The following is a 26,102-nucleotide window of genomic DNA, read 5'->3' on the forward strand; positions in this document are numbered from 1 at the left end:
TTATTCTTTTGTGTTGTGATTCAGTCCTCTTCTCTAAAAATAAAGATGATATTTTGACTATTAACTTTTAGAGTTGTTGTGAAGAAAGTATTTCGTCAGTCATACAGTGCTGTACAGATGTTGGCAGTTTTCATTTCCTGATCATTTTCTTTCTTTTTGGTTATCTTTTTTCCTGTATTATTAACTTCTTTCAACTATTACCCTCAATAGGTTTTCATGCCAATCTAGGCTTCCCCATTTTACTTTTCCTCTTTGCTAGCCGATTCCTGTGTTCTCTATCAAACCTCTTTTGTGAGTAAACTTACCTTTATTGACACTATATACATGGATTCTATCAATTGCTTTGCTTTAAAGCCATATATCATAGGATGTGGAGTTAGAAGCTACCTTAGCTTAGAAATCATCCAAGACATGGGTTCTTTTTTTATATGAAGGACCCCATCAGCAGTTTATGAAGCCTATGGATCCATTCCAAGTTCTTGAAGCTTATGAATTCATTCTCAGAATAATATTTGTTGCCTACATTCATAATTAAAGAAACTGCTATATTTCAGTTTGAGGTTTGTGAAAATAAAGATGTCATTTTTTCCCCCGTCTAACTTTATGTACCCCTTGAAATCTATCTTAGGATCCAAGATTAAGAATCCCTTATCTTTTCTGAATAAGTTGAGACCCAAAGAGGTGAATTGTGATCACATAGGTGTAAATAGCAGCGCTGAGTTTCAAACTAATAAATACAGTGCTCTTTTCTTTATACTATAACCCTCTGACTTTCCCAGAGGGTAACCATAACTCCTGAGCTCCTCTCCAAAGGAAAGCTCATTTTTTCCCCTTGATCTTTTTGCCTCAATAAGAGATAAAGGTGGGGCTAGTTTATTCCTTACTTTCTGTTGCCACTTCTAAACCAGGGGGGTATGCCATTGTCTCTTGGCTTCTTAGCATGTCTTTATTTAAAATAATTTTTATTGGAATATTTTGTTTTTATATCACCTACATTTTCCAGTGTATCCCTTCCCTCTCCCTTTTGAAGAGAGCCACCCCCTTATGAAAATGAATAAAAGAAGGGGGAAAAACAGTTTGAAGCTAACATGTTAAAAAAAAAATCTGACATCAAATGCAGAACCTCTTTTTTTGGGGGGGTCAGAAGTATTATTATATTACCAGTCACTTGACTTGAAGTATTTCTTGCCTTTATCTAGTCAGTCTGTGAACCAAGCATTCATTAAGGTACTGTGCTGGATATACAAAGAAAGGTAAAAAAACAAACAAATTAAAAAAACAAAAAATAACCACCCCAGTTTCTTCTCTCAAGGAGCTCACAGACTAATTGGATAGTCAGTCATCCAGTCCTGTTGATTCCTCTTTTAGAGTATCTCTTGTACAATGGAAAGAATACTAGCTCTGGAGCCAAAGGACCTGGATGAAAAACCTACCTCTTATGCTTTAGCACCTGTATGACTTTGGAAAAGTCAGTTATCCTAAATGAGGCATTTGGACTAGATTACCTTTGAGGTCACTTCTGGCTTTAGATATGTGTTCTATAAACCTTTTCATTCTCAGTCTTTCATTATAGTCTAGGTTCTCATTGCTTCATGCTTGGAGTATGTAAGTGTTTCCTAGTTGGCCTCCCTGTCTCTAGTCTCCTTTTCCTCTGATTTATTCTTCTCAGTACAGTTAACTTTAGACTTGATACACTGGATGGATTCTTGATCTCAGTGATATGGGTATACCCACCCTCCAGTGGTACAAATCTCAGCCTATCCATATCTTATAACTCTGTGTGATTCTTGTCAGTGTCATCCTGTAACTCTTTCTTGATGGATCTCTCCAGCATCCCTGGAGTCCTTTCTCTAGATGTTTTAATATATTAGGGACTAATGTAGCAGTTGTGCAATCCATCTTTTCCTCTTGCTCTTCAGTGGTCCACTCCTTTTCTGATCATACCATTCAGGTATGATGCTTTTTATATCAGTTGTTGCCAGTATGTTGTATGCTGCTTAAAATCCATCATGTGTCTCTCCATTGCCCTTCAGCTCATCCACAATTTTGACTCTTCAGAAATTGTGGTACTCTGTGATTCACAACCTTATAGCATCACTGGGAGGATATTGTCATTTTTATCAACAAGTAGCTTGAGCTTACTGGAAGAACTGTTCATTTTCCTAAATATAGTCCATCCCATTTTCATCTTCTATTCATTTCTAGGCCTAACTCGTTAGTCATTTGATCCAACAGATATATATTAAGCATAAGGCATGTGTATGGTATCTGTCCAAGGTACTGAAGGACTCCTTCAATAGGCTGCTCATCCCAACATGTCATAGTTGGACAATAGGCATTTGCTGTTCCTTTGGGGTTTTTGTTTTTGTTTTTGTTTATTTTCCCTTTGGGAATATTTAGGATAAGTCTCATTAGATCTTCCCGACAGTACTGTAAGGTGCTGTTATTTCCAGGATTTAAATCGAGGCCTTTCTGACACCTAAGTCTAGTACCTTATCACCTATGTCACACCAACTCTCAAATGATGAAATGTAGGGGCCCTAGCACATGGGTATTTAGTAAATGTCTATTCATTGGTTTTCAGATTTTGATTTTATTTGTAATATCATTAATTTCCCCACAGGTGAATAGTTTTCCATATTTAGCATTGTATTAAAACAGAAAGGCTCATAGAGATAATATGTTCAAAAAATAGTAATCACAGAGCATATTGGTTCATTTTGGATATTAGCAAGTAAATCCAGTCTGGATGGTGTTCAAAGGATCATATATTTATAACTAGAAGAGACCTGAAAGGCCATCCAGTCTGCTTCCCTCGTTTTACAGATAAGAAACTGAGACCCAGAGAAGTGAAGTGACTTAAGTAAGAATTAAGAGCTGGAAGGGACTTTAGAGTAAATACAATATTTCAGGGAAAGGATGGGGGCGGCTAGGTGGCACAGTGAATAGAGCACTGGCCCTGGAGTCAGGAGGACCTGAGTTCAAATCTGGCCTCAGACACTTAACACAAAAACTAGCTGTGTGACCTTGGGAAAGTCACTTAATCCCAACTGCCCTCCAAAAAAATTACATAAAAGGACTACTCCTTTAAAGGAGAGAGAGACTGATAGGGAAGAATAAGATAAGGGTTTCCTGTTGCACCTTGTATAAGGTGTTGGCTTTCAAGATTCTGATTACATAGTATAGTGAATACTATTTATTCAATAACAAATCAGAGCAAAACATTCACAGAACATCAAGGTACAGCATTCACAATGTTACAGCTTATCACAGAAAATCAAAATACAGCATTCACAACAGCTTATCAGTAAAATGGCCACATAGTTTTCACCACAGTGGTCACATAGTTTTGAGCAGAGTACAATCATTTAATCAATCACCCAGTAACTCAGTCATTCAATCAACTCAATCTTTCAAACATCCTTAAGGAGGTTGCCTCCTTACAAAATAGAAAAGTCAAATACTGCACCCCTGGATAGTACATTCATTTAGTTAATCACAGAGTCCTTAATTCAATCACAAAATAACATCACAAATAAATTACAATCATCAGTTACTGCTCAACAGAAAATAACACAATTCAGCAGATAGGGCTTCCAGCTGTCTTACCATTACATCCATACCTAGTTAGTTACCAGAGAGGGAAGCACCAACATCTGGGTTTTCAAAGTGGGGGAGAGGTCATGGGGGTCAACTGCCTAGAGTCTCATCTGGCCAAATCACACAACTCTTCCCAAAGTGAGTCCCAAAGCAAAACCTCACATCAGGGTCACTCACTACTCAAACAGTTTCATTAGTTACTACTCAGTATTCATGGAGAGTTCTTCTCCTCTTGACTCGAGGCAGGCTTTGAGCTTCCCTGGGTCCCCTTGCATGGTCCCAGCTCCTACCTGAATTCACCAAACTATCACCTGGGTTCAAAAGCAGACAGCTCCTAGCTCCCTGTCCAGCTCTCCATGCAGTTCCTGTTCCACACTGAAGCTCTCAGTGTCCATTCCTCCTTAAATCCTTCACAGTCTCTGTTCCTGGGAAGTCGAGCCTTAATAAAGCCACAAACGGACAAAGTACCAACACTACAGTCATACTTCCTCTGGCAGCTCTTCAGCAGGTCTTACTGGCCCTCGGAAGTCTTCAGCAGAAGTTTTAGCTGGTTTCCGGGATCAAAATTACATCATCCAGGTTCTCAAAATAAAAATAATTCTCTCCAGCCTGGGCCTCTCTTCCTCACCCTCCAGAACCTGGCTCCAAGAAGATTCAAAATTCCAGCTAGGGCTTCTCCTTATATACCTATTAGCTTCTCCCTGTTTTGCCCCTTCCTGTTATATCAGCAACTTCCTGTTACATTAGCAAGAGGGGTTCATACCTTTTGTCTCTTAACAGAGGCTTGATCTAATTAATTTCAAACTAGGTGCTGAGTACTTGTTAGCATTGCCAATACAAAGGGATCAGATTACATTACTATTACACATGGACATTTCTTCCTTTGAAAAGTTTCTTGTTTGCTCATTGAGAAGTTTTACATTAGACCTTCCTCTTACAGTGGTATGGTAAGGTGGAAGAGAGAAAAAGTTTTAAAATTTTATTAGAGCTATGTTTGTGTGGGTCTCTATGTCAGTGGTGATTTGGCAGCATCACTGTGTCTAGGTGTCTAACTGTTGGTTTTCTGCCTCTCATATTGGTCTGGTGTTTGTGAAGGTCTTACTTAAAAGATATATGGCTAGGAGAATTTTCCAGAATATTTCAGGATGTTCTTCCTAGGGCGGGGACAAACTATTGCAGAATAGATTGTGAGGTAGGAGAATTCAGTTTAAAAGATAAGTAGTAAAGCCACTCTGCCTTCTGGGTCACAAACCTCACCAGGGAAAGTAATAAGAGAGAGGGACTTGTTTGTGTAATGATGATAACAATATTAGTCCTTACATTGGGAGTTCAAGGTCCTAGGAAGTTTGATAGCAGGAAGATCATCAGAAAATGAAGGTGCAAAAAATTTAGCAAAAGCTAAGGAAAAACTTTCTTGTACTTTGTCCAGATCACCCCAGCCCTCTGAGAAGCTGAATATAATGGGAGAGTTAGGCCCCAGTGGGAGGGGACCCTTCCTTTAGTCAATCATATTCCTCCTCCTCCTGCCCCATACACACATGTATACCATGGTCTAGCCAAGTCAAGCTTCTAGTAGTACATCCAAGGCTGTCCATTCCCCTTTCTCTCTTCTTTCTAAAGTTCATCCCCTTCATGCCTTTGGCTTTTGCTTCAAGTCAGCTGACAGCCCTCTTGCCCACTCCACCCTGGTTTTCAGAGCCCATTGCCCCCTTACAGGCAGGGTTCTGCTACCTGATCTGGCAGGGTTTGAGTTTAAACTAAGGAAAAATTTCAGTTACTTGTAGAAAATGTTTTTAAGGGAAAAAAATTCACCACCCTGGACTCCTTATCTTTGCTCAAAGTGTATTATGTTCCTAGAAGTTACTCAACTTCTTTTTACCTTTCTTCCCTCGGTTTTTTTTTTTCTTTTTGGCAGATCACCTAACTTGTAGAAAATTGGTGACGATTTCTAAGGACAACAAAATGAGGTTTCTTAACAATGTTGGGAATAAGTGAAAGGTCCAAGAAGGATTAGGATCACTGTTTGGGTCAGATGAGATGATGGATAGAAGGCAGAACCATTCGATTTTTATGTTCCTTATTTTCTCTACCAAGGACAGTCATCTTTGAACTGGGAGTAATTGAATAAAATTGATTAATAAGGAGTTGAAAGTTGAAATGAATGAGAAAATGGTGAGAGCACCCAGATTCCCTCAATTAATTTGACTTATCAGTGCAAAATGAACTACATTCTTGGTTCTGAATGAATTGCAAATGTAGCTAGGCTATTTTCAGTGGTCTTTGAAAGATCACAGGGAAAGGGAAGACTATTTCAAGTCTGGAAAAGTTCAAAATCTTTCCCTATTTTCAAAAAAGGGAAGAGTGTATTGAGTCTGCAAACTGTAAGCTTTCTTTCATTTCCATTTAGTATCCTAAAACATATTATTAAAGGATTGGCTAGTGAACATTTCCAAAAGGAAGTGGCTAGCATCATTGAAAATAGGTCATGAAAAACTAACTTAATTTATCTTTTTGAAAATGCTTAGTCTATTATTTTAGTGAAAATGCTGTAAATGTAGTGTCTAAATTTCAGCTGAATATTTGCTAGGTTCTCATGCCATCCTTATAGTTAAGATGTAGAGATGGGTTAGATGATTGCATTTTTGAGTAGTCAGTGTTGACTGAGTGACTAGCTGGATGCAAGGAGCAGTTATGGAAAGGCAGGCTCCAGGGAGGGCCTAAAGGGCTCTATGATGCTTCCTTTTTGATCAGTAACTTAGAAAGAGGCAGAGTTTGGCACGCTTCTCAGATTTGCAAATGATACAAAACTGGAAGGAATAGAAGACACATCGTATTGGGTATCGCATCAGGATCCAAAAATATTGTGATAACTTAAGAGGGTTATCTTAAATATAACATTTAATTTTAAAGAAAAATGTTACAAAATCTGTATTTAAATTTTAAAAAAAATCCGTTTTATAGACGAAAGATGGGTGAGACTAACCCTTACCTTCATGTGCAAAATATCTATAGAGATTTTAGTGAACCGCTAGTAGGCTTAATATGAGATAACACTGCAACATGGAAGCCGACCCCCAAACGTGAATGTGATTAATTACAAGAGGCCTACATCGTTTCCAGAACAGGATGGGTAACCGTCCTGCTGTACTTTGCCTTTTACATACCATATACATCTTAAAATACTGTATTCAGTTCTAGGTGCCACATTTTAAGAAGATTAATAAGTAATTATTTATTTTTATAATTTATTTATTTTATTTTAGTAATTTTATTTATTTATATAATTTATTTATTTTATTTATAATTTATTATAAATAAATAAGTAATTAAAAAATTATATGATAGAAAAAGGTGATTTTCTGATTATGTGGAGAGAGTGAATGAAGGATGACAGCTGGGTGGCCAGAGTACTCTACTGATGGAGCACTTGCCATTTTGGAAGAAATCTGGTGATATCTCTCCAGCATGTTGTGAAGATCCCCTGAAGTGAATTTTTGGAAGGACTTAAGTGAAAGTTGTGCAGGATGAGCAGACATGAGTGAATTGTGATATTTGGAAGGAACTCCCAAGTTGACGAGATCACAGTTGCATTTGAAAGTGTCAGGAACTGTATTGAATGCAGAAGATAAAAAGACAAAAATAAAAAAGATCCTCCTGTCAAGAAGTTTACATTCTACTAAGGAAAAGCAATGTATGTCAATGAGACAACACAAAATTAATATAAAGTACTTTCAGGATTAGGGGATAACCGTTTATAAGTGGTGGAATCTGGAAAAGTCCCTTGTCTTTCCATCAGCTGAGTTGAGTCTTTAAGAGACTAGGTATTCTAAAACTTGGGAGTGAGGAGAAAGAGCATTCCAGAAATAGAAAGAAAGGGCTTGAGGAAAAGGTCCAGTGTCTAGAGATGGGATGTTGAATATGGGAACATTAAGGTGGCCAACTTAGCTGGGAAATCAATTAGGAAAGCTAAGTTGGAAATGGAAGTTAAGAAGTTTAAATGATTTGCCTGGAAGCCATAGAGTTAATATTTATCAGGGTTTGCCATTTAGTCCACTCTTTCATTTTTTAGGAGACTGAGGCCCAGAAAGATTGACTTACCCGAGGTCATACAGGTAGTGAAGTAACAGAGTCAAGATTGGAACATATGTTCGATGACTAATATCAGCACTCTTTTTACTATATATTAACATTAATCCAGGATCATCTAAGAATACTCCTTTATACATCTAAAATACTAGAAAAGTAAACAATTTTTTATGCTTTTACATGTCTTGGTTTGGGGTAAAAAAGCTTTTTAAAAAAATAAACTTTATGCTGTTTATATTTTTGTATGTACTTACACACTCTCCTATTAGAATCTCAACTCCTTGAGTTGAGAGTAAGGATTGTTTTATTCTTCATACTTCTATCCCAAGCACATAGTAGGTGCTTAGTAAATACTTTTTGATTGACTTAGTTCTGTTTGTGTATGATTTCAACGAAGATTCTTTTAGCCTCAAAAATAATTTTGAGTGGTGCAGTGAGTAGAGCATTGGCTCTGGAGTCAGGAGGACCTGAGTTCAAATCCAGCCTCAGACACTTGACATACTTTCTAGCCGTGTGACCTTGGGCAAGTCACTTAACCCCAATTCCCCTCCCCCCAGAAAGCAAGAAAAAAAAACAAACCCATAAAAAATAATAATTTCAAATTTTCAAAGCTAAGTCTGCAAAAAATGAGTAATGCTATTTACAGATAATAAGTCATAAAGAACTGCTTTTGGTTTGGTTTATGGGGAAGCTGAACACTGTTTTTTAGCTATAAATTGGATTTTTGGTGGGATAGCCTAATAAATTTTTTCATCATGTAGTTTAAAAATACAATGGCTGAATCTCACAAGGTTTATCAGGACTGCAGAGGAATATTGGGAGTCATTCTTTTTGAAGGGATCGTTGACTCTTCAGGAGTAGATAAGATTGCCAATGAAGATAGCTTAGAGAGATAAGAGGATAAAGAAAGCAACCTGGTATAATGCCTCTACTTATGGGAGCAAGAAAGGCCCTCCCTGATTCCCTCCCTCCCTTCCTTCCTTCCTTCCTTCCTTCTTTCCTTCCTTCCTTCCTTCCTTCCTTCCTTCCTTCCTTCCTTCCTTCCTTCCTTCCTTCCTTCCTTCCTTCCTTCCTTCCTTCCACTAAGGCAGTCATTTTGTAAAGAGAAGACATAGGGAACAAGAGGAAATTGAACAGAACATGCATGTGAACAAAAAAGGACATTATAACCTGCCCCCCACGCTCTCCCCCTCGCCCCCCCCTGCTCCGGTCTCCATGCTATGAGATAGCATGGTATAATGGAATAAACATTGGATTTAGAATCAGAAGATCTGGATTTGGATCCCAGTTCTCCTTTTTTAGTCTAGTACTTGTATGACCTAGGTCAGTTGAGACAATATCTCTGAGCCTTGGTTTTCTCATCAGTATCATAAGAGGGGTGGGGGAATGGAGGGAGCTGTATGACCTTTAAGGCCCTTTCCAACTCCAAATATGATTCTGTCATTAAAGTTACCTGAAAGAAAATTTTGCCTCAACATAGGGACAGACTTTCTAACAATGGTCTATCGACTGGCTAAAAATGGAATCTGCTCCCTTGGACAGTACTGATCTTTACCTTGTTCTTGAAGTTGTTTTAAAAAAAATGTTGGAAAAACACTTGTTGAGAATGTTGTAAATGGGATTCATGCTTTTGGAAGGGGTTTTACCAGATGGTCTTTGAAGGTTCCTTTCAGATTTGATAGTTCTGTGATTGTGCCAAGCAGAAAAGACTCTAAAAAGGCTCATGAGCCAAATGGAAGTCAGTTATGTAAAACTTGTTCTGGAGAGAGTAAACACAATAATAGTTATATATCCTTTGAGGATGGTCAGTCAATCACATATCATCTTGAAGAAAGAAAGTCTTGTTTATCTTTTGAGGGACTGTCAGAGAACACAGCTGGAGAGAATCTTAGTAATTATCTAGTTCAACTCATTTGTTTTACAGATGGAGAAACTGATGTGCCTGGCTCTGTAGTTCTAGGAAGTCTCCCAAAAGGCATAAATTGTGCTTAAATCAAACTTGGGCATGCCTTATAGGGTCTCTCTAATCAGATCAGTGGGGTTTTGGGGTTTTTTTTGCCTTTCGGAGGGGGGAATGCAGGGCAGTTGTGGTTAAGCGACTTGCCCAAAGTCACACAGCTAGTAAGTGGTAAGTGTCTGAGGCCAGATTTGAACTCAGGTCCTCCTGATTCCAGGGCCCAGTACTCTATTCACTGTTCCATCTAGCTGCCCTTGGTTGTTTTTTTTTGTTTTGTTTTGTTTTGCCCCTAGTTTTTAAGTAATTTTTTCTATCAGCAAAATATTCCATACCAGAATGGTACAGAGAAAAGAAGAAAACCAAATTTGGCTAATTTAGGGTATGAGAAACTTCCAGTATTCAGAGCTGAATTTTGGAAGGTGAATAGCTTTTTTAAAAGATGCTAGTTGCATATAAAGCATGATTTGGCTGATAGTGAATTTTTTTTATAAAATCCTTTTAGTGTACTAGAAAGGCTTTTAAAACTCCTCAGTGCTGAAGTTTATAGCATCCAGTCTGCTTTAGAAATTGACACCACCCACTTTAATATAATTCCCCCCCCCCAATTTTTTGGAGGGGGGAGAAGGCAGGGCAGTTGGGATTAAGTGACTTGCCCAAGGTCACATGGCTAGTAAGTGTTAAGTGTCTGAGGCCGGATTTGAACTCAGGTCCTCCAGACTCCAGGGCCAGTGCTCTTATTTACTATGCCACCTAGCCGCCACTTTAATATTAATTCTTTTTCAGAATCATGAAAGGAAAATTAGAAAGATAATGTATGACCAGAAATCTCAGCTCCTTTATTCTTTTTTTTTTAAGCAATCAGGGTTAAGTAACTTGCTCAAGGTTACACGGCCAGTTATTTCTGGGTGTGGTGCTGAGTGTCCGAGCCCGGGATTCGATCTCCAGGTCGTCCCAACACTGGAGCCGGTACTCTTACTCCCTGAGCCACCTGGCCGCCCCTAAGCAATTGGGGTTAAGTAACTTGCTCAAGGTTACACGGCCAGGTGTTTCTGGGTGGGTGCTAAGTGTCTGAGCCCGGGATTCGATCTCCAGGTCGTCCCAACACTGGAGCCGGTGCTCTTACTCACTGTGCTACCTGGCCGCCCCGTCAGCTCCTTTATTCTTAGCTTTCTTTTTTTCTCCTTGTTTACATTGTGTCTTCTTAAAACATTTCCCTGCTCTTCATCTCTTAACTTTTTTCACCATCATCATCCAGGCTATAAATTATTCCTGTAGGCTAAGCAGACCATTTTGAGAAATGCATGAATTCTTTTAGATCACTTCAGTATCTTTCTTATAGACACTCTCATTTCTTTTATAGCTATACTGTATCCACAGGCTTTATATCCATTTTCTCATCTGCCATCCTGGTTGTTAGTACTCTCCCTACATACCTTTTTGGTGGACATTTCTGGAAGGCAGTACCTGTTGCAGTAACTACTTTGCTGATAACATTTCAGTGAACTGATGAGGTTTCAGTCCTGCTGCCTAAGACGATGGAGAAGAAACTGGACAGGAGGATAGGGAGCAAATGATCAGGTAGGAGAAGAGCAAAAAGATTAGAAGTTCAAGGAGGAGTTGGGGAGCTGGAGGCAAGTGTACACAAGTAGGAAGTATTCATTATATTTAAAGTGTCATTGTGTGTAGAGCTTTCTGTGAAAATATTCTACTCCAGAGGCTGGGAAGTAACCCAGGTTCTCAAAGGTGACACCAATAGATCTCTTCCAGTTTTATAAAGTCATAGAAAATAATTTGAATTGATGGTTTGGTTTTTTTGAGGGCAATTGGGGCTAAGTGACTTGCCCAATGTCACACAGCTAGTTTTTGTGTTAAGTGTCTGAGGCTGTATTTGAACTCAAGTCCTCCTGACTCCAGGGCCAGTGCTCTATTCACTTCACCACGTAGCCACCCCCTTGAATTGGTGGTTCTTATACTTTTATTGTGGAAGAATTTGAGATTGTTAGGAGGCTGAACATTGCTCTTGGGCAGCTGTTTGGGCTGGGAATGTTCATTCTCAAAAATTTAACTGAGATTTGTGGGGTAAGTGTTGGTAAAATATTAGAAGTACAAATCTAATAATTACTTAGAATTTCTTTTTTATTATTTATTTTAAACTTAAATGCTAAAACTTAAATATACAATAAGAAAAGAAAAAGGAACATTATAAATTAAATACAAAAGAAGAAAAGCAAAAAAATTGTCATGTGCATAAGAGAAGAGGATTGAAAATATACAGCAATAAATTTCCATTTCAAGAAAGCCTATATAATAAATACTACACATTATGTTCAGAGCTGTCCATCTTTGCTTCCATTTGATTTTCTTTTGTTTTTTGCTGTTCTCCCTCCTCCCCGAGAAGAATACAATTAAGCACAGATGTGTGTGTGTATACATACACACATTTCATATACACACACATATATACACACATATACTTATATATCTATAATCATACTCATACATAGACATAGACATTCATCTGTGTAAGACTGTACTATACTTGCTTGTCCTCTCTTTCTTTGAGGGTGGATGGCATCTTTTCCTGCACCACAGCAATAGTCTAATCTTATACTGTATAATTATTTTAAATAGTCCAAAATAATATTGATTAAGATGACTGACATATAGTGTAGTTTCTCTATTTTTCTCTTTTGATTAAATCTATTTTAGCTTTAACTGTATCTGAGATCATGATTACTACCCCTGCTTTTTTTTAACCTAATAAATTCTACTCCTGATCTTTATTTTATATTTGTGTATATCTCTTATTTTTATAGGTTTCTTTATAAGGAAAGGATAAATACCTTTTATTAATGCTTGGATTGTGTTGATGGATGGCATTCCTTATTGGAAGCTTTTGTATTTGACTTGTATTCTATTTTATTTTTTAATCCAGGCTTTTGTGGAGGCCCAAAATAAGATTACAGTGCCCTTTCTTGAGCAGTGCCCTGTTAGAGGCTTATATAAAGAAAGAATGACTGAATTATATGACTATCCCAAGTATAGCTGCCACTTCAAGAAAGGAAAAAGGTATGTGTGATTTTATTTTTAGTTTGTTATTGAAAACTATTTTCCTGGAATATAGAAAAATGGTATACAGAAATAGCATTTATAAAAATTCATGCATTTATAAATTTTAAATGTGAGAATAATATCTCTTCAGCCTATGAAATCCTTCTCCAGTTATAAAACTGTCCCTGAAAAATAATTAACCAGAAAAATATTTGCCAGGTGACAGTCTGCATCCAGATTTTGAGGAAGAGTAAGACAAATAGCAATTTCAATTTAAATCATTATACATGTGTTGAGTACCCATTACATGTTTGCAGCAGTGTATTGTATCAGCACTGAAGCAGCTGTGTGAGGTGGATGTTCCTGTAGATTCCTACCTGAGCTGTGTGATTTAAAAAATTTTGTTTCTGCTGCAGTTTTTTTTTTGTTTTTGAGTGTTAGGTACAGATATATTAACAAAATTTAACTATTTAATGATCTTATCTGTCTTCCAGGTATTTTCATTTTTATAATACAGGACTGCAAAACCAACGAGTATTATATGTACAAGATTCCTTAAATGACGAAGCCAGGGTGTTCCTTGATCCAAACAAGCTTTCTGATGATGGCACTGTGGCTCTTCGAGGTGAGCAAGCCTCACAGAATGTCTTGTTGAATTTATAACAGCTTAGAATTAGATCTGAGCTGGAAGGACTCTTGCAAATCATCTTATTCATTTGTGTAGATGAGAAAACGGTGACTTAGAGGAGTTAATTGAGTTATACAAGGTCATAGGTCACATGTGTCAGAGCCAAATTTAGGACCTAGGTCCTCTTACTCCATCCATGTCCAGTGCTTTTTAAAAAGCTGATACAGGCTTCTGTATTATTGGGAGTGTGGATTGTTAGTCAATTCTTTTTATTTTTTTGCATGTGTTCATTCCATGTCAGGAAAATAAAATTTCACATGATATAATCAAAATATATTATCAGGTCATGCTTTTCCATATTGATGGTATGAAGTAGAAATGGGAATCATTCACATGTTTTGTATAGGAACTTTTAAAGAACAGGATGTCTCAAACATAGGAAAAACATAAACACATTCTCCTTTTCGTAGAACTGGCTCTGTACTTTGGTTGCAGTTCAGTGATAGGGTGCTTTAAGGTTAGTCTTTTGTACAGGAGAAGCTGTTCATACAGCAATTAATGCCTTGTACAGGGAAATAGAAATGTTGGGGAATCTAGAGAAAAGGGCTACACCTCACTTGAATCTAGTGACTCATCATGTTTGGGCCATGACTCCCTAATGATTTTTGTAATGTGTAGAATTGCTTTTATTTTCCATCGATACTTAGGCCTGTTTAACTCTGTGGCTTGCATTATGACATGAGGCAGGCTTTAAGGAGAGAAAATTTCATACAATGAAATATGAAAGAAATATCCCATGCTTAGGAGTATGAACTGTTAGTCGAGCAGTCAGTTTCTGGCTTGAAAAAGTAGGAAAGAAGGGGCGGCTAGGTGGCACAGTGAATAGAGCACTGGCCCTGGAGTCAGGAGGACCTGAGTTCAAATGCAGCCTCAGACACTTTACACTTACTAGCCATATGACCTTGGCCAAGTCACTTAACCCCAATTGCCCCTCAAAAAAAAAGAGCAAGAAAAAGAAATTGTAGGAAAGAGTGGCAGTCACTGAAAGAAATCTCTTCTGTTAGCAGTGACCTAACTTGTCCCAAGAATGATAGGGTGACTAGATTTACCAAGTGTACATTTTGCTGATGTAATTCCAATTGCCAAAAGGCTATCCCTCTGACATTGGGAAAGACACTTTGCTGTCCTCCCTGAGGGTACAGATTTTTTTTCCCCTTAATAGTATTTTTTTAAATTATATGTAAAGTTGATTTTTGACATTCACTTTTGTAAAATTTTGAATTCTAATTTTTTTTCTACCTCCCTTTTTCCCCCTCCAAGACTAAAAGCAATCTGATACGGGTTATACATATACAATCATGCTAAACATATTTCTACATTAGTCATGTGAAAGAAGAATCAGAACAAAAGGGAACATCCATGAGAAAGAAAAAACAAAACAAGAAGTGAAAATAGTGTGCTTCAATCTGCATTTAGTCTCCGTAGTTCTTTCTCTGGATGTGATTAGCATTTTTTCATCATGAGTCTTTTGGAGTTGTCTCAGATCATTGTATTCTGAGAATAGCTAAGTCTGTCATAGTTAATCATCATACAATGTTATTGTTGCTGTGTAGAATGTTCTCTTGGTTCTGCTCCCTTCACTCAGCATCAGTTCATGTAAGTCTTTCCAGGTTTTTCTGAAATTAGCCTGCTCATCATTTCTTATAGAACAATAGTATTCCATTACATTTATATACCAAAACTTGTTCAGCCATGCCCCAGTTGATGGGCATTCTTTCAGTTTCCAATTCTTTGCCACCACAATAAGAGCTGCTATAAATATTTTTGTAAATGTGAGAACTTTACCCTCTTTTTTGATATATTTGGGATACAGAGCTTGTAGTGGTATTGCTAGATCAAATGGTATGCACAGCTTTATAGCCCTTTCAGCATAATTCTAAATTGTTCTCCAGAATGGTTGGATTAGTTCACAGCTCCACCAACAATACATTAGTGGTCCAATTTTCTCACATCTTCTCCAATATTTATCACCTTTTCTGTCATATTAGTGTTGTTTTAATTTGCATTTCTCTAATAAATAGTGATTGAGAGCTTTTTTTCGTATGATTATGAGGGTACAGATTTTTAAGGAAAAATTAATATAGGCTTTGATAGTTATTTTTTCCTTTGGGCCACACCTATGATTTCTTTGATGAAGGAATTCCCTGGAAGGAAATACCATCTGTCCATGTACATCAACCGCTCTTCTGCAAAATTAAAATTTTAGAGTTTCCTGAAGCACTGAGTAATTAAAGGATTTGACCAGGGTCATACATCCTTTGTGTGTCATAGTCAGAACTTGAACTTAGGCTTTCCTGGCTTTCAGGCAGCTCTATCCACTATACTTTTCTACTTCTCTCCATTATTATTTCTAAAGAGGCCTCTCTCACTAGCTGATGGGGAGGACACATTGCCCCAGACCTGACCCAGTCTTAGGTAAAACAACAGGTATTTCTGGTCACCCTCATATACTCTTAAGGGTTTGTCCATTAGAAGGTGGGAAATTTTAATTTGAGGTAAAATTCTAGCATACTTGACAGTGAAAAAAAGTAGATTAAATATATTCCCTATAGTCTCCTTTGTTTTGTGGAAGAGCATCTGGCATAGGTTCAACCTTCCAGAATTCGAGATTTGGTACACTAGAGGAATTCTTGAAAAATTGGGTAGGTGTCATTGGCCCTTGTTTCATCAGATATTTTCAGAGGTCCTTTTTTGGCCTGCAAATGAATTACCACTTTGAAGCATTTTTCTCCAGTAACACCTTTTTCTGAATCACTGTTCATTTAATATGTGCCAATACGTAAATGATAATCATTGATCAGTGTTGAAAGTGAAATCTCAGCTTGAATTTGTGTCTGGAGTTTTAATACACAGTTCCTTCATTTAATTTGGCATTTGAAGATATGATGAAAAGCCAAGAAACAGTCCCTACTCTCAAGGACTTTTCACTCTAATGGGGCAAACAGCACACAAATACAAACAAAATAAATTGGTGATAGTCTCAAAGGGAAAAACATAAGGAATTTCCATTGCATTTAAGATTAAGGCACACAGATAATGTGTTGCTATTTACGTTATGTTTCCAGTCAAAACATTTTTAGCTTTGTAATTATTGAATGATAGCATCATAGAATGTTAGAGCCCCAAGGGACCTTAGAAATCATCTAATTCTTAGGCATCTAACTGTAGTGCCTAATGCTTGCTTTATCCTGTTTGAGATAATTATCAGTTTGAAAAAAAAAAAAAAAACCAAAATACTTAGCATTCAATGACTTAGACTAGTAGGGTCTAACAGCTTGAAATTTCTTGCTGTGTGGCCAGACTACATTGTCTGGGTCCATTTTGCTTTTTTTTTTTTCCACAATGTCTTCTCTTGCATTAAAAAGCTAAAATGGAAATTTGTGTGGCCTGCATATGGAAGAATTTTGAGCCTTATGTTAATGTCTGTCACTACTGAGAAACTTAGACGCTGCTGATCTAGTTTATCCCACTCATTTTATAGATGAAGCCACTGGGGCTCACAAAAGTATACTGCTAATGTCCATGGTTCTACCACCAATCTATGGCAGGGATCACTTGCCAGGTGAAATTTTCCTTTCCAACTAAGTCAGCTTCCCATAACCAGAAAGTCAGAGTAAAGCGATACAGAATGTCTGAAACTATAAATTTTTTTATGGTAACTTTTACCTACTGGATAACCTAGACAGAAGGGGAAATCTCTAGTTCCACTATTCTTAATTGAATTTCAGTTCTGGATGACATGGTACTAGGGGGTTATATAGACACTTAGAAATCTTATATAAAGTATTAGATATTAAATTATTATGATATATATGCTATATAATATGTATGTTATAATTATGTATTAACATAAAATATGAAAATATATAAATATTTTAAGTTATTAACCATTAAAATTAAATGAAAATTGAAGGAAAAAGTTACGATTCAATTCAACAGATATTAACTACCTGTATGTGCAAGGCACTGTATTTGCTAAGATAAACATGAAAATGTCCTCAAGGAGCTTTACATAAACACCCACACCCACACCCACATCCACACTCACCTCTTAAAAGAAACTTTGCTCATTGGTTGACTCTTTCTATCTTCCCATCATCCTAAAAAACTAGCCAAAGTACCACCAACCAACAAACAATGCTGTTTTTCCTTTCTTTTTTCCAGTTGAAGTGAATACCATATAAATGGTTATTTTTTTATTTAAACCTGGACTTGCGTAGTTAGAGATAATGGGCCATTTGCTTTAATGTTTGAATACTCAGAGAAATGTCTTTTATGAAGAGATATCTCACTCAGTTTGGAATTCATCTTCTGAATTACACAGTAGCTACAAATAGTTTCTTTTATTTGAGATGCAGCATAATTCACTCATTAATTCCAAAACTGACCTTATTCCCTTTACAGTATAGATAAAAGATGGTTTAAAAAAAATCTTAGAAATGCTTTATTTTAAATATGCATTTTATACCTGAGATCAGTATAAAGATACCGATATTAGGAAGATGTTTTGGTTCAGAGGGCAAAAGGTATTTTAAAAAAATACTGACCATATTGTGTGCTTCTGTTGACTTTTTTCATCATAATCCCACAGGCTATGCATTCAGTGAAGATGGTGAATATTTTGCCTATGGCCTAAGTTCCAGTGGTTCGGATTGGGTAACTATTAAATTTATGAAAGTTGATGGACCCAAGGATCTTCCAGATGTTTTAGAAAGAGTCAAGTTCAGTTGTATGGCTTGGACCCATGATGGAAAGGGGATGTTCTACAACTGCTATCCCAAACAGGATGGAAAAAGTGATGGTAAGATCATGGTGGAAATGATGCACCTCACAAAAGGAGGCTTTTTAGAGCAATTGATGACAAAAATAGCTAAGTATCTTCCAAGGTTACTTCAGTCTAGGGTAGCATTTCCTAGAGCTCCAGTTATACTGCCCAGGAGGGTTTTGCAAAGATTATTACAAAACCTTACAGTTAAGGTTTTGGTAGTGGCATTGCTGGAGGCAAATATCTTATAGAGGTTCCTTACAGCTCGTCCTTACCTGCTCTTTTTTGATCAACAACATACCTGTAATATGTTAGAAAGATAATATGAAATATCATCTCAGTTAGACTTACCTACTCTTCCTTTTCCTCTTTCTGCAGTGAGAAAGGATCATGCCTTGCTTGGTAGCTCTTGATAGGAGGAACCATCCTAGTGAAAGTTGTACCCTGTCACATTTCAGAAGTCACTGGCTTGTCCAGCTACATTGACCATGAATGTCATAGTGTTTCTCCTTTGCTTTCAGCTCTTGCTCTCTCTGGGTTGGGTTCTTGGAACATCTTTGTCTAGAGGCTGCCTTTGAAGTAAAAGAGAGCTCATTGGGCAGCAGGACAAGAATATTGGTTGTAAGATGGTTGGTTGCTATGCAACAGTTACCCATATTATGGGTGCAAAGTGCTCAAGAGATGTTGGAAATTTAGAAATTACTAGCTATATCAAAGGTGTGTAGTTGGCATATGGTCTGTTGCACAGAGTGATTTTGTAATTGTGAAAAGAAAAGCAGTTATTATTTACTTTTAATCTTCCATTACAGTAATAATGATAGTTACTGATGATTGAGCTTGAGAATTCTGGTGTCCTTTTCTACTCCCAATTAGGCTGTACTGTTTATCAAAAGTACTTCAAATGCACTTTCATGCTGTTAGATGGCAGGGTCCTTTGAAATACCAAAAGCAGTGCTGTAAATGGTCTTACTACAAATGTTTCGAATGGAACACGTAAACCACTAAGTATCCTAAAGTTGGTTATGTGAGGATATTACATAAATTTTATTTTCATTTGATGGGGTAGGGTTGCTATTTTTATTGAATAAAAAATATTAGACTAAATGCTACTTCATAACACTCAGAAATTAAGTATAAATAATATCTGGGATGACTCATCTATAAGATGGGTGGAAAATAGTGGTGACCACATTACTGAGCTTTCTAAATGTAGGTCATTATCCGGAATGAATAGAATAGATCATAGATGATGGCTTTAAATTGAATTGCTTAATTCTTTCAGGCACTGAGACATCCACAAATCTTCACCAGAAGCTATTCTACCATGTTTTGGGGACTGACCAAGCGGAGGATATTTTGTGTGCTGAATTTCCTGATGAGCCAAAGTGGATGGGTGGTGCTGAGGTATGATTTAACCCTTTGGAACATACATTTTTACTTAGATTCCAAATACAGAACACATCTTGTAGATTCTTTATATGAATATATTTCTGATGCTGCATGCTAACTTTAATCATCTCTGCTTCTGAATCACCCAGCTCTAATAGGTAAACTTTAGTCTCATCTTGCTGAGAACCAGACTTCTATACTATTTCCTGACTGTCTTCCTTCCTCACCCCTCTCTTCTTTTCATAAGATCTCTGATTTCAAAATATCACTAATTAAAGTGGACTTTGTTTACTGTCACTTTGATGCAATAAGTATTAGGAACCATTCTCAGTGAACATGTTGACAATAGGCATCTGATGGAATTCGACTCCAGCTATGTCATTGATATTGAACTCATTTCTTAACTTGCATTTCACTCACAGTCTGTGGAAAGAATCCAAGGAAATGCTTACAGTACAGATTATACTCATGAGTCTCAGTTTTGTTCTGGGTAATAAGCAAATAAATTAAATTATATCTTTTTTTGTTTGTTTGTTTTGCTTTTTGGAGGGTGATTGAGGTTAAGTGACTTGCCCAAAGTCACACGGCTAGTAAGTGTGTCAAGTGTCTGAGGCCGGATTTGAACTCGGGTCCTTCTGACTCCAGGGCCGGTGCTCTATTCACTGTGCCACTTAGCCACCCCTATAGCTTATTTTTGTAAAATGTAAACTGAGAGTAATTTTTCTCCCCTTAGGATCCTAGGATTTTAGAATTCAAAGGGACCATTAAGATCATCTAAGTCATTTTATAGATGAAGAAATTGAGGCCCAGAGAAGGAACATAAGTAATAAGTGGCAGAACTATCATTCAAACACAGGTTCCCTAAAGCCAAATAGAGTGCTCTTCAGCTATACTACACTTTGTCCCCAAAAAGTAGAGGAAACATTTGAAATCTTTTATTTACTATCAAGGTGCAGCAGTACCTCAAACTGTGCTGAGTTTTGCTTTCTTTTTACTTGTTCATACCAGAGATATTTGGTACAAAAGTGATGGAGGGTATTTCAGGAAGCATTCCAAAATCAGATGTACATCAACCTTTTCTTTGTGAATGTCTGGAAAATTATCTACAAAGCATACTTTTGCAGTCAAGTCCTACTTCCCACAAACTCATGTTTTTAAGATCCCGGTTATATTATTTCTATAAGAAATTTTTTTGAGGTGACAAAATCAAATGTAGCATATTCTTAATCACCTGGTGAAGGGAAACTATATTGGTACTCTAGGGATGGGGACTGAGCCTGTAGTTTCATTGATAGAGAAAACTCCCTTTACCAATGAAGGTCATCACCTTTTCTGCAACTTTTATTCTTAAAGAGTTGCATAAAGCACTGAGGTGAAGATACTTGGCAAGGGTCACACAGGCAGTATGTTTCAGAGATGGGGCTAGACTCCAAGTATTCTTGACTCTGGTCAGTTCTCTATCCATGATACCAATTTATCTGTTACATAGGATGTTCAGTTCTAAGCTCTGATAGCCTATTATAGTGGCACTATAATAATATATTTTTTTCAAAAGGCATAAATTAAGGTCTTCATTTCAAAATCTGAGTTATGGTTGACCCCTTTACCGAGTGCCAGTGGTCACCTGCCACACCCGTACCAAGTTGTCTGTGTATCCAGCAAAAAGAGTGTGGCCATCAGCAGACCAGGCTAAGGAAGTGTAATGTAATGCCAAGGAAAGGCAACTTCCCAAGGTTCAGAATACCAGCATAGGTGCTCTCCATTTTTATTCAGTGACAAACCAAGAACAGAGAAGGTCAAAACATGACATCATTCAAAATACAGCATTTACTAAGGGTGATTAAATAATCTCCAAGTACTTCCCCACCCCAGGACTTTCCACTCATTCAATCAATTACAAAGTCCCTGTTCTAAATACTACTCCACCCCTAGGCTGTACCTTCATTTAGTCCACCACAAAGCCCCTCTTCTCAAATGGAGATTAGTAAAGTACATTCATTTGTTCAATCTTAGAACACAAAAAGGTCAAAAGTTCCCCACCCCTGGATCACAATTGAATCTACCCCAGAGTTACATCAAGTTTAAGCACAGCACTTAATACCCAAATGGAGGTCTTTTCTTCATCTTGATATGAGGCAAGTTCTCAGCAATCTTAGTTCCTGGGGAGACAAGGCTTAGCAAGGCCACAAGATACATTGCCAGTCCCTTCATTAATTCATCCTCTGTCTGTAGAACAGTCCTAGAACCCTTGAAAACATTAGCAAAACCCTCTCCCAGGATTTCTGTAAACATACAACAAGAAAATCCTTCTTCAGGGCTTCTGAACCAACAGAAAGGTTCCCAGACCCCTGCAACAACAGCACTGTCCTTCACCAGTGGACAGTATTCACTCTGTCTGCAGGACAGTCTCCAGACCCCTGCAACAACAGCACTGTCCTTCACCAGTGGACAGTATTCACTCTCTGTCTGCAGGACAGTCTCAGGGCTTCTTAGCCAACAGCAAGGTTCCAGGACTTCTTCAACAAAAGGACTGTCTTTCACCAGTGGACAAATCTGGCAAAATAACATCAAAACAGACAGACAAAGTACCAGCAAAACAGCCATGTCTCCTCAGTCCTAGGCAGCTCAGGGGGCAGGTCTCAAAAGTCCAGGGCAATTCAAAGTGGCCCTCAGCAATTCTCTCAGTCTCTCTCTGCCTCCATGAGGGTGCTGCTTCCTCTTGTCTCTCCAAATCTACGTCACCAGCTCCTCCCAGTTCAGGACTCTCTTTTCACATCAACAAGTCCATCCCACAGGCAGGATTAACAAGCTCTGGGTTTTAATACAATCAATTTGAAAAAGCAAGCCAATACAGGGGAATCTTTAATTGCCATTACTATCACAGGAAGTACACTGGGGAGGTTCAGCCTTGCTGTGGTGCTAATCACTTCTTGCTTAAGCTCATCACAATGATTTTGCCCTTCTAGGTCCCAGATCTTGATGCTGGGTCCAGTGGTAGCACAGAGCCAGTAGCAATTGGGGCTGAAGCAGAGGGCATTAACTATGTCACCACCATCCAGAGTATAGAGGTGCTTACCTTCATTGAGGTCCCACAGCATGGCCTGACCATCCTTGCCTCCAGAGGCACAAAGAGAGCCATCAGGAGAAACTGTACCTATGTTTAGGTAGCCTGTGTGGCCAATGTGGTTTGTCTTCAGTTTGCAGTTGGCCAGGTTCCAGACTTTGACCAGCTTGTCCCAGCCACAGGAGACAATGATGGGGTTGCTGCTTTTGGGTGAAAAACGGACATAGGACACCCACTGAGTGGCTCTCATCCTGCACAGTGTATTTACAGACACCCAGGGTATTCCACAGCTTGATAGTCTTATCCTGGGAACCAGAGACAATGTGACGGTTGTCTGAAGAGAAGGCTACACTCAGCACATCCTTGGTGTGACCAACAAAGCGCCTGGTGGTAGTGCCAGTTGTAAGATCCCACAGTCTTAGTGTGCCATCCCAGGAGCCTGAGAGTGCAAACTGGCCATCAGAGGAAATGACCACATCACTAACAAAATGTGAGTGACCCCTGAGGGCCCTCTGGGGGATTCCATAGTTTGTCTCATCTCTGGTAAGCTTCCACATGATAATGGTCTTATCTCAGGAGTTTGACAGGATCATGTCGGGGAACTGGGCAGTCGTGGCGATCTGGGTCACCCAGCCATTGTGGCCTTTAAGGGTACCCCGAAGGGTCATCTGTTCAGTCATGATAAGACGAGACTTCGCTGGATTGCTCCAAGAAGAAGTATGGGTCCAGATTGCACAGAGAGAGACCAGCCGGCCCTCCTTCACGCCAGCCGCCCAGCAAGAAAAAGCGGCACTATGATAATATTAACAAAATGTGGCAAATTAATAGTACAAATTATCATGAAGATCTGAAGGAAAGGTTCTTAATCCTTTGTGTGTGTGTGTGTGTGTGTGTGTGTGTGTGTGTGTGATGGATCACCTGAGCAGGCAGTCTGGTGAAGCTAATAGACTTCTTCCCAGAATAATGTTTTTAAAACATATAATAAAATATATAGGATTACAAACGCAATCAATTATATTGAAGTACAGCTGTCAAAGTATTTAAAAAACGTCATGCACCCCAGTTTAAGAAAGTCATAAGGGACAACAACACTATCAGTTTAACTGAAACAAAACAGCAAACTGGGTTGAAAAGTTACCCATCCTAGTAAAATCCCTAATAACTTTGTTGCAGTATGGCATGTATCTTTTTGGTCCTTGAGATCCTCTTTGTAATTACTTTGAAGAAACTACTGACTTTTAGATGTTAGAAACTGTTTTGATCTGGGCAAGAGGGAAGAGAAAAAAGACACAAATATAGACAGACTGATTCAGAATGCATCAGTACGTGAAACCAAAGGGCATGTTTACTGGACCACACACACTGTCATAAATCAAGTAGTGGCAGGGGCAAATTGACTGAAGCACTCAGTTTAATAAGACTAGTAAAGTGAATTTTGTTAAAAGATTGCCTATAGGATCAGTACCCTAAGTAATGCCATAGATTTATATGAGTCCAGATGGGCTTATGCTGGGTGTGGCCTGTTCCTGCCCTGCATTTCCCAAGGGTTCCTAATCTGAAATGAATGGGTGAAGTAGTTACAGACCTGTTTACCACAGAACATTTATAGCAGCCACACCTTTAACTGAGAGTCCTTTCATGTTCACCAAAATATGGCAGTCCCAGAAGCTCAGGAATCAGACCCGAAGGCAGGTCAGAAGTTTCCATTGCTGGCATGTACTAGCCAGCATCATGTATTTTGGGGTGACCTACACTTGAGGGAGAATCAATGACCCTTTTGCCTATTCCTTGGAGGGTCCTGAATTTTCAGCCACATAAATCAAATGGTTATGGTTTTTTTCATTTCCAAAACCCTTGTGATGATTCCTTTTTCTAAGCTAGCATTTGGTTTGGAAAACTCTTAACTGGGTTAATCAATTTAGGTTTTTTGCTGTTGTTTGTCAGCATCTTACAGTTTTCTTGTATATTGGATTAGTCACTGGATTTAAGAGTCAAAGAACCTGAGGTTGAATTCCAATTCTGCTACATACTATTTGTTATGTCACCTCTCTAGATCTTAGTTTCCACATTTATAAAATAAGGATATTGAACTTAGCTACAAATTCTATGATTCTATAAATGTAGCCATTGGATCCAAGGAATGTAACTTGTTAGATCTCTCAGCCTGTACTGAATCTGTATAGATATGTGTCATTCTTTTTTTGCCTGGCACTTACATTTACACAGTTTTCTACTATCTACTCAGATTGGGTCCATTCATTACTAGATTCCAGCCTTATATCAGCCTATAATGTAAACTCTTTGAGGGCATATGGACTGTTGCTTTTGTCTTTGTAATGTAGCACCCAAAGCTTTCCCTGCTACATAGGCACTAACAGATGTTTGTTGGCTGATAAGTCATTTAAACCTTTTTTGGGATTAGGTTCCTTATCTGTAATATACAAGTGGTTGAAATAGATGACCTGAGATCTCTTTAAGCTCTAGAGCTATGATCCTATGAGATTCTATGACTAGATGTCCTTGAAGTTTCCTTTTCAGCGTGAAATCTGTAATTCCACCTTTCCAACTTTTTGCTACTCCACTTTATGTACCTTGTATTTCAGCCAAATTCAACTACTTGTTTTCTGAAGGCTACTTTTCCCCCTTCATTTTATTGCTTACATTGTTCCTTATATTTAAAATGCTCTCATTCAACATATACCTCCTTTTAAAATTTTTTTTTATTTATCTGTTTATTCACTTCCATAAGATTTAAGTTCCAAATTTTCTCCTCTGGCCAAGGCCCTGCTGTACCCTTTCTTTGCTGAACTGACAGTAGAGGAGGAAATCTGATATAGCCAGAACTTGAGTAGATGGCAGGTGTTGTCTGGGGTGGGGTGGGGTAGAAGGGAATGAGTATTGGGGAAGAAGAGGGGGAACCCAGCAAGAAAGTGTCTCTACCTTCTCTCATCCATCCTTTAACATCAGGGAAGGGCTACCAGTACAAAGTAAAGGCAAAGAGGCCCAAGGGGGTCCAGGATCAGGGGGAGAGGGGGAGTAAAAACAAAACTAAGCACAGGTTTGACCTGATATTTCTATATTTTGTGTATAGTTGGTGTTTCTTACTGATTGATAAAAAAAAAATCACTGGCAAAATAAATTTCAATTGTAAATAATAGCTATAGGCTTTAATATTTTATGGAACTTCAAAAATATAGATTCTGTTTTATGGCAGTAACTTACAGATGGAGGGCAATGTGGCAGATATGATAGAGAACCTGTTTTATCATGAATGAGCAGAAAAGCATTTAAGTTCTTTCTATATAGGAGGCACTGTGAAATGTGTTGGGGATATAAATCAATACAAGCAACATGGTCCTTGCCTTCAAGAAGCTTGAACTCTAGGAGAGGAAGACAGCACATAAAGGGGAGCCAGAGTTGGAAATTGGGGTTGAGTAGAAATGGCCAGAGGCATTTGTATCAGCAATGCCATATTCACAATGCCTATAGAGATTACAAATAT

The 26,102-nt window shown here is 38.1% G+C and overlaps 1 protein-coding gene and 1 pseudogene across 2 annotated transcripts in view; one reads left to right on the top strand and one right to left on the bottom strand.

Annotated features, from left to right (window-relative positions):
* Positions 1-26,102, top strand: part of PREP (prolyl endopeptidase) — a 292,033-nt gene that overhangs the window by 156,559 nt on the left and 109,372 nt on the right. For both annotated transcript variants that reach the window (XM_069077132.1, XM_069077131.1), the window contains 4 exons: positions 12,579-12,712; positions 13,189-13,319; positions 17,974-18,183; positions 19,430-19,551. In XM_069077132.1, the coding sequence (XP_068933233.1) occupies positions 12,579-12,712; positions 13,189-13,319; positions 17,974-18,183; positions 19,430-19,551 (597 nt within the window). The remainder of the gene's footprint in view (positions 1-12,578; positions 12,713-13,188; positions 13,320-17,973; positions 18,184-19,429; positions 19,552-26,102) is intronic.
* LOC138153007 (small ribosomal subunit protein RACK1-like) lies at positions 19,566-23,415 on the bottom strand (annotated as a pseudogene).

The sequence above is a fragment of the Petaurus breviceps genome, unplaced genomic scaffold (genome assembly GCF_028583685.1).
Source record: "Petaurus breviceps papuanus isolate PSGF00001 unplaced genomic scaffold, PetGlider_PUasm1.0 90977, whole genome shotgun sequence".
In the NCBI taxonomy this organism is placed as follows: Eukaryota; Metazoa; Chordata; class Mammalia; order Diprotodontia; family Petauridae; genus Petaurus; species Petaurus breviceps.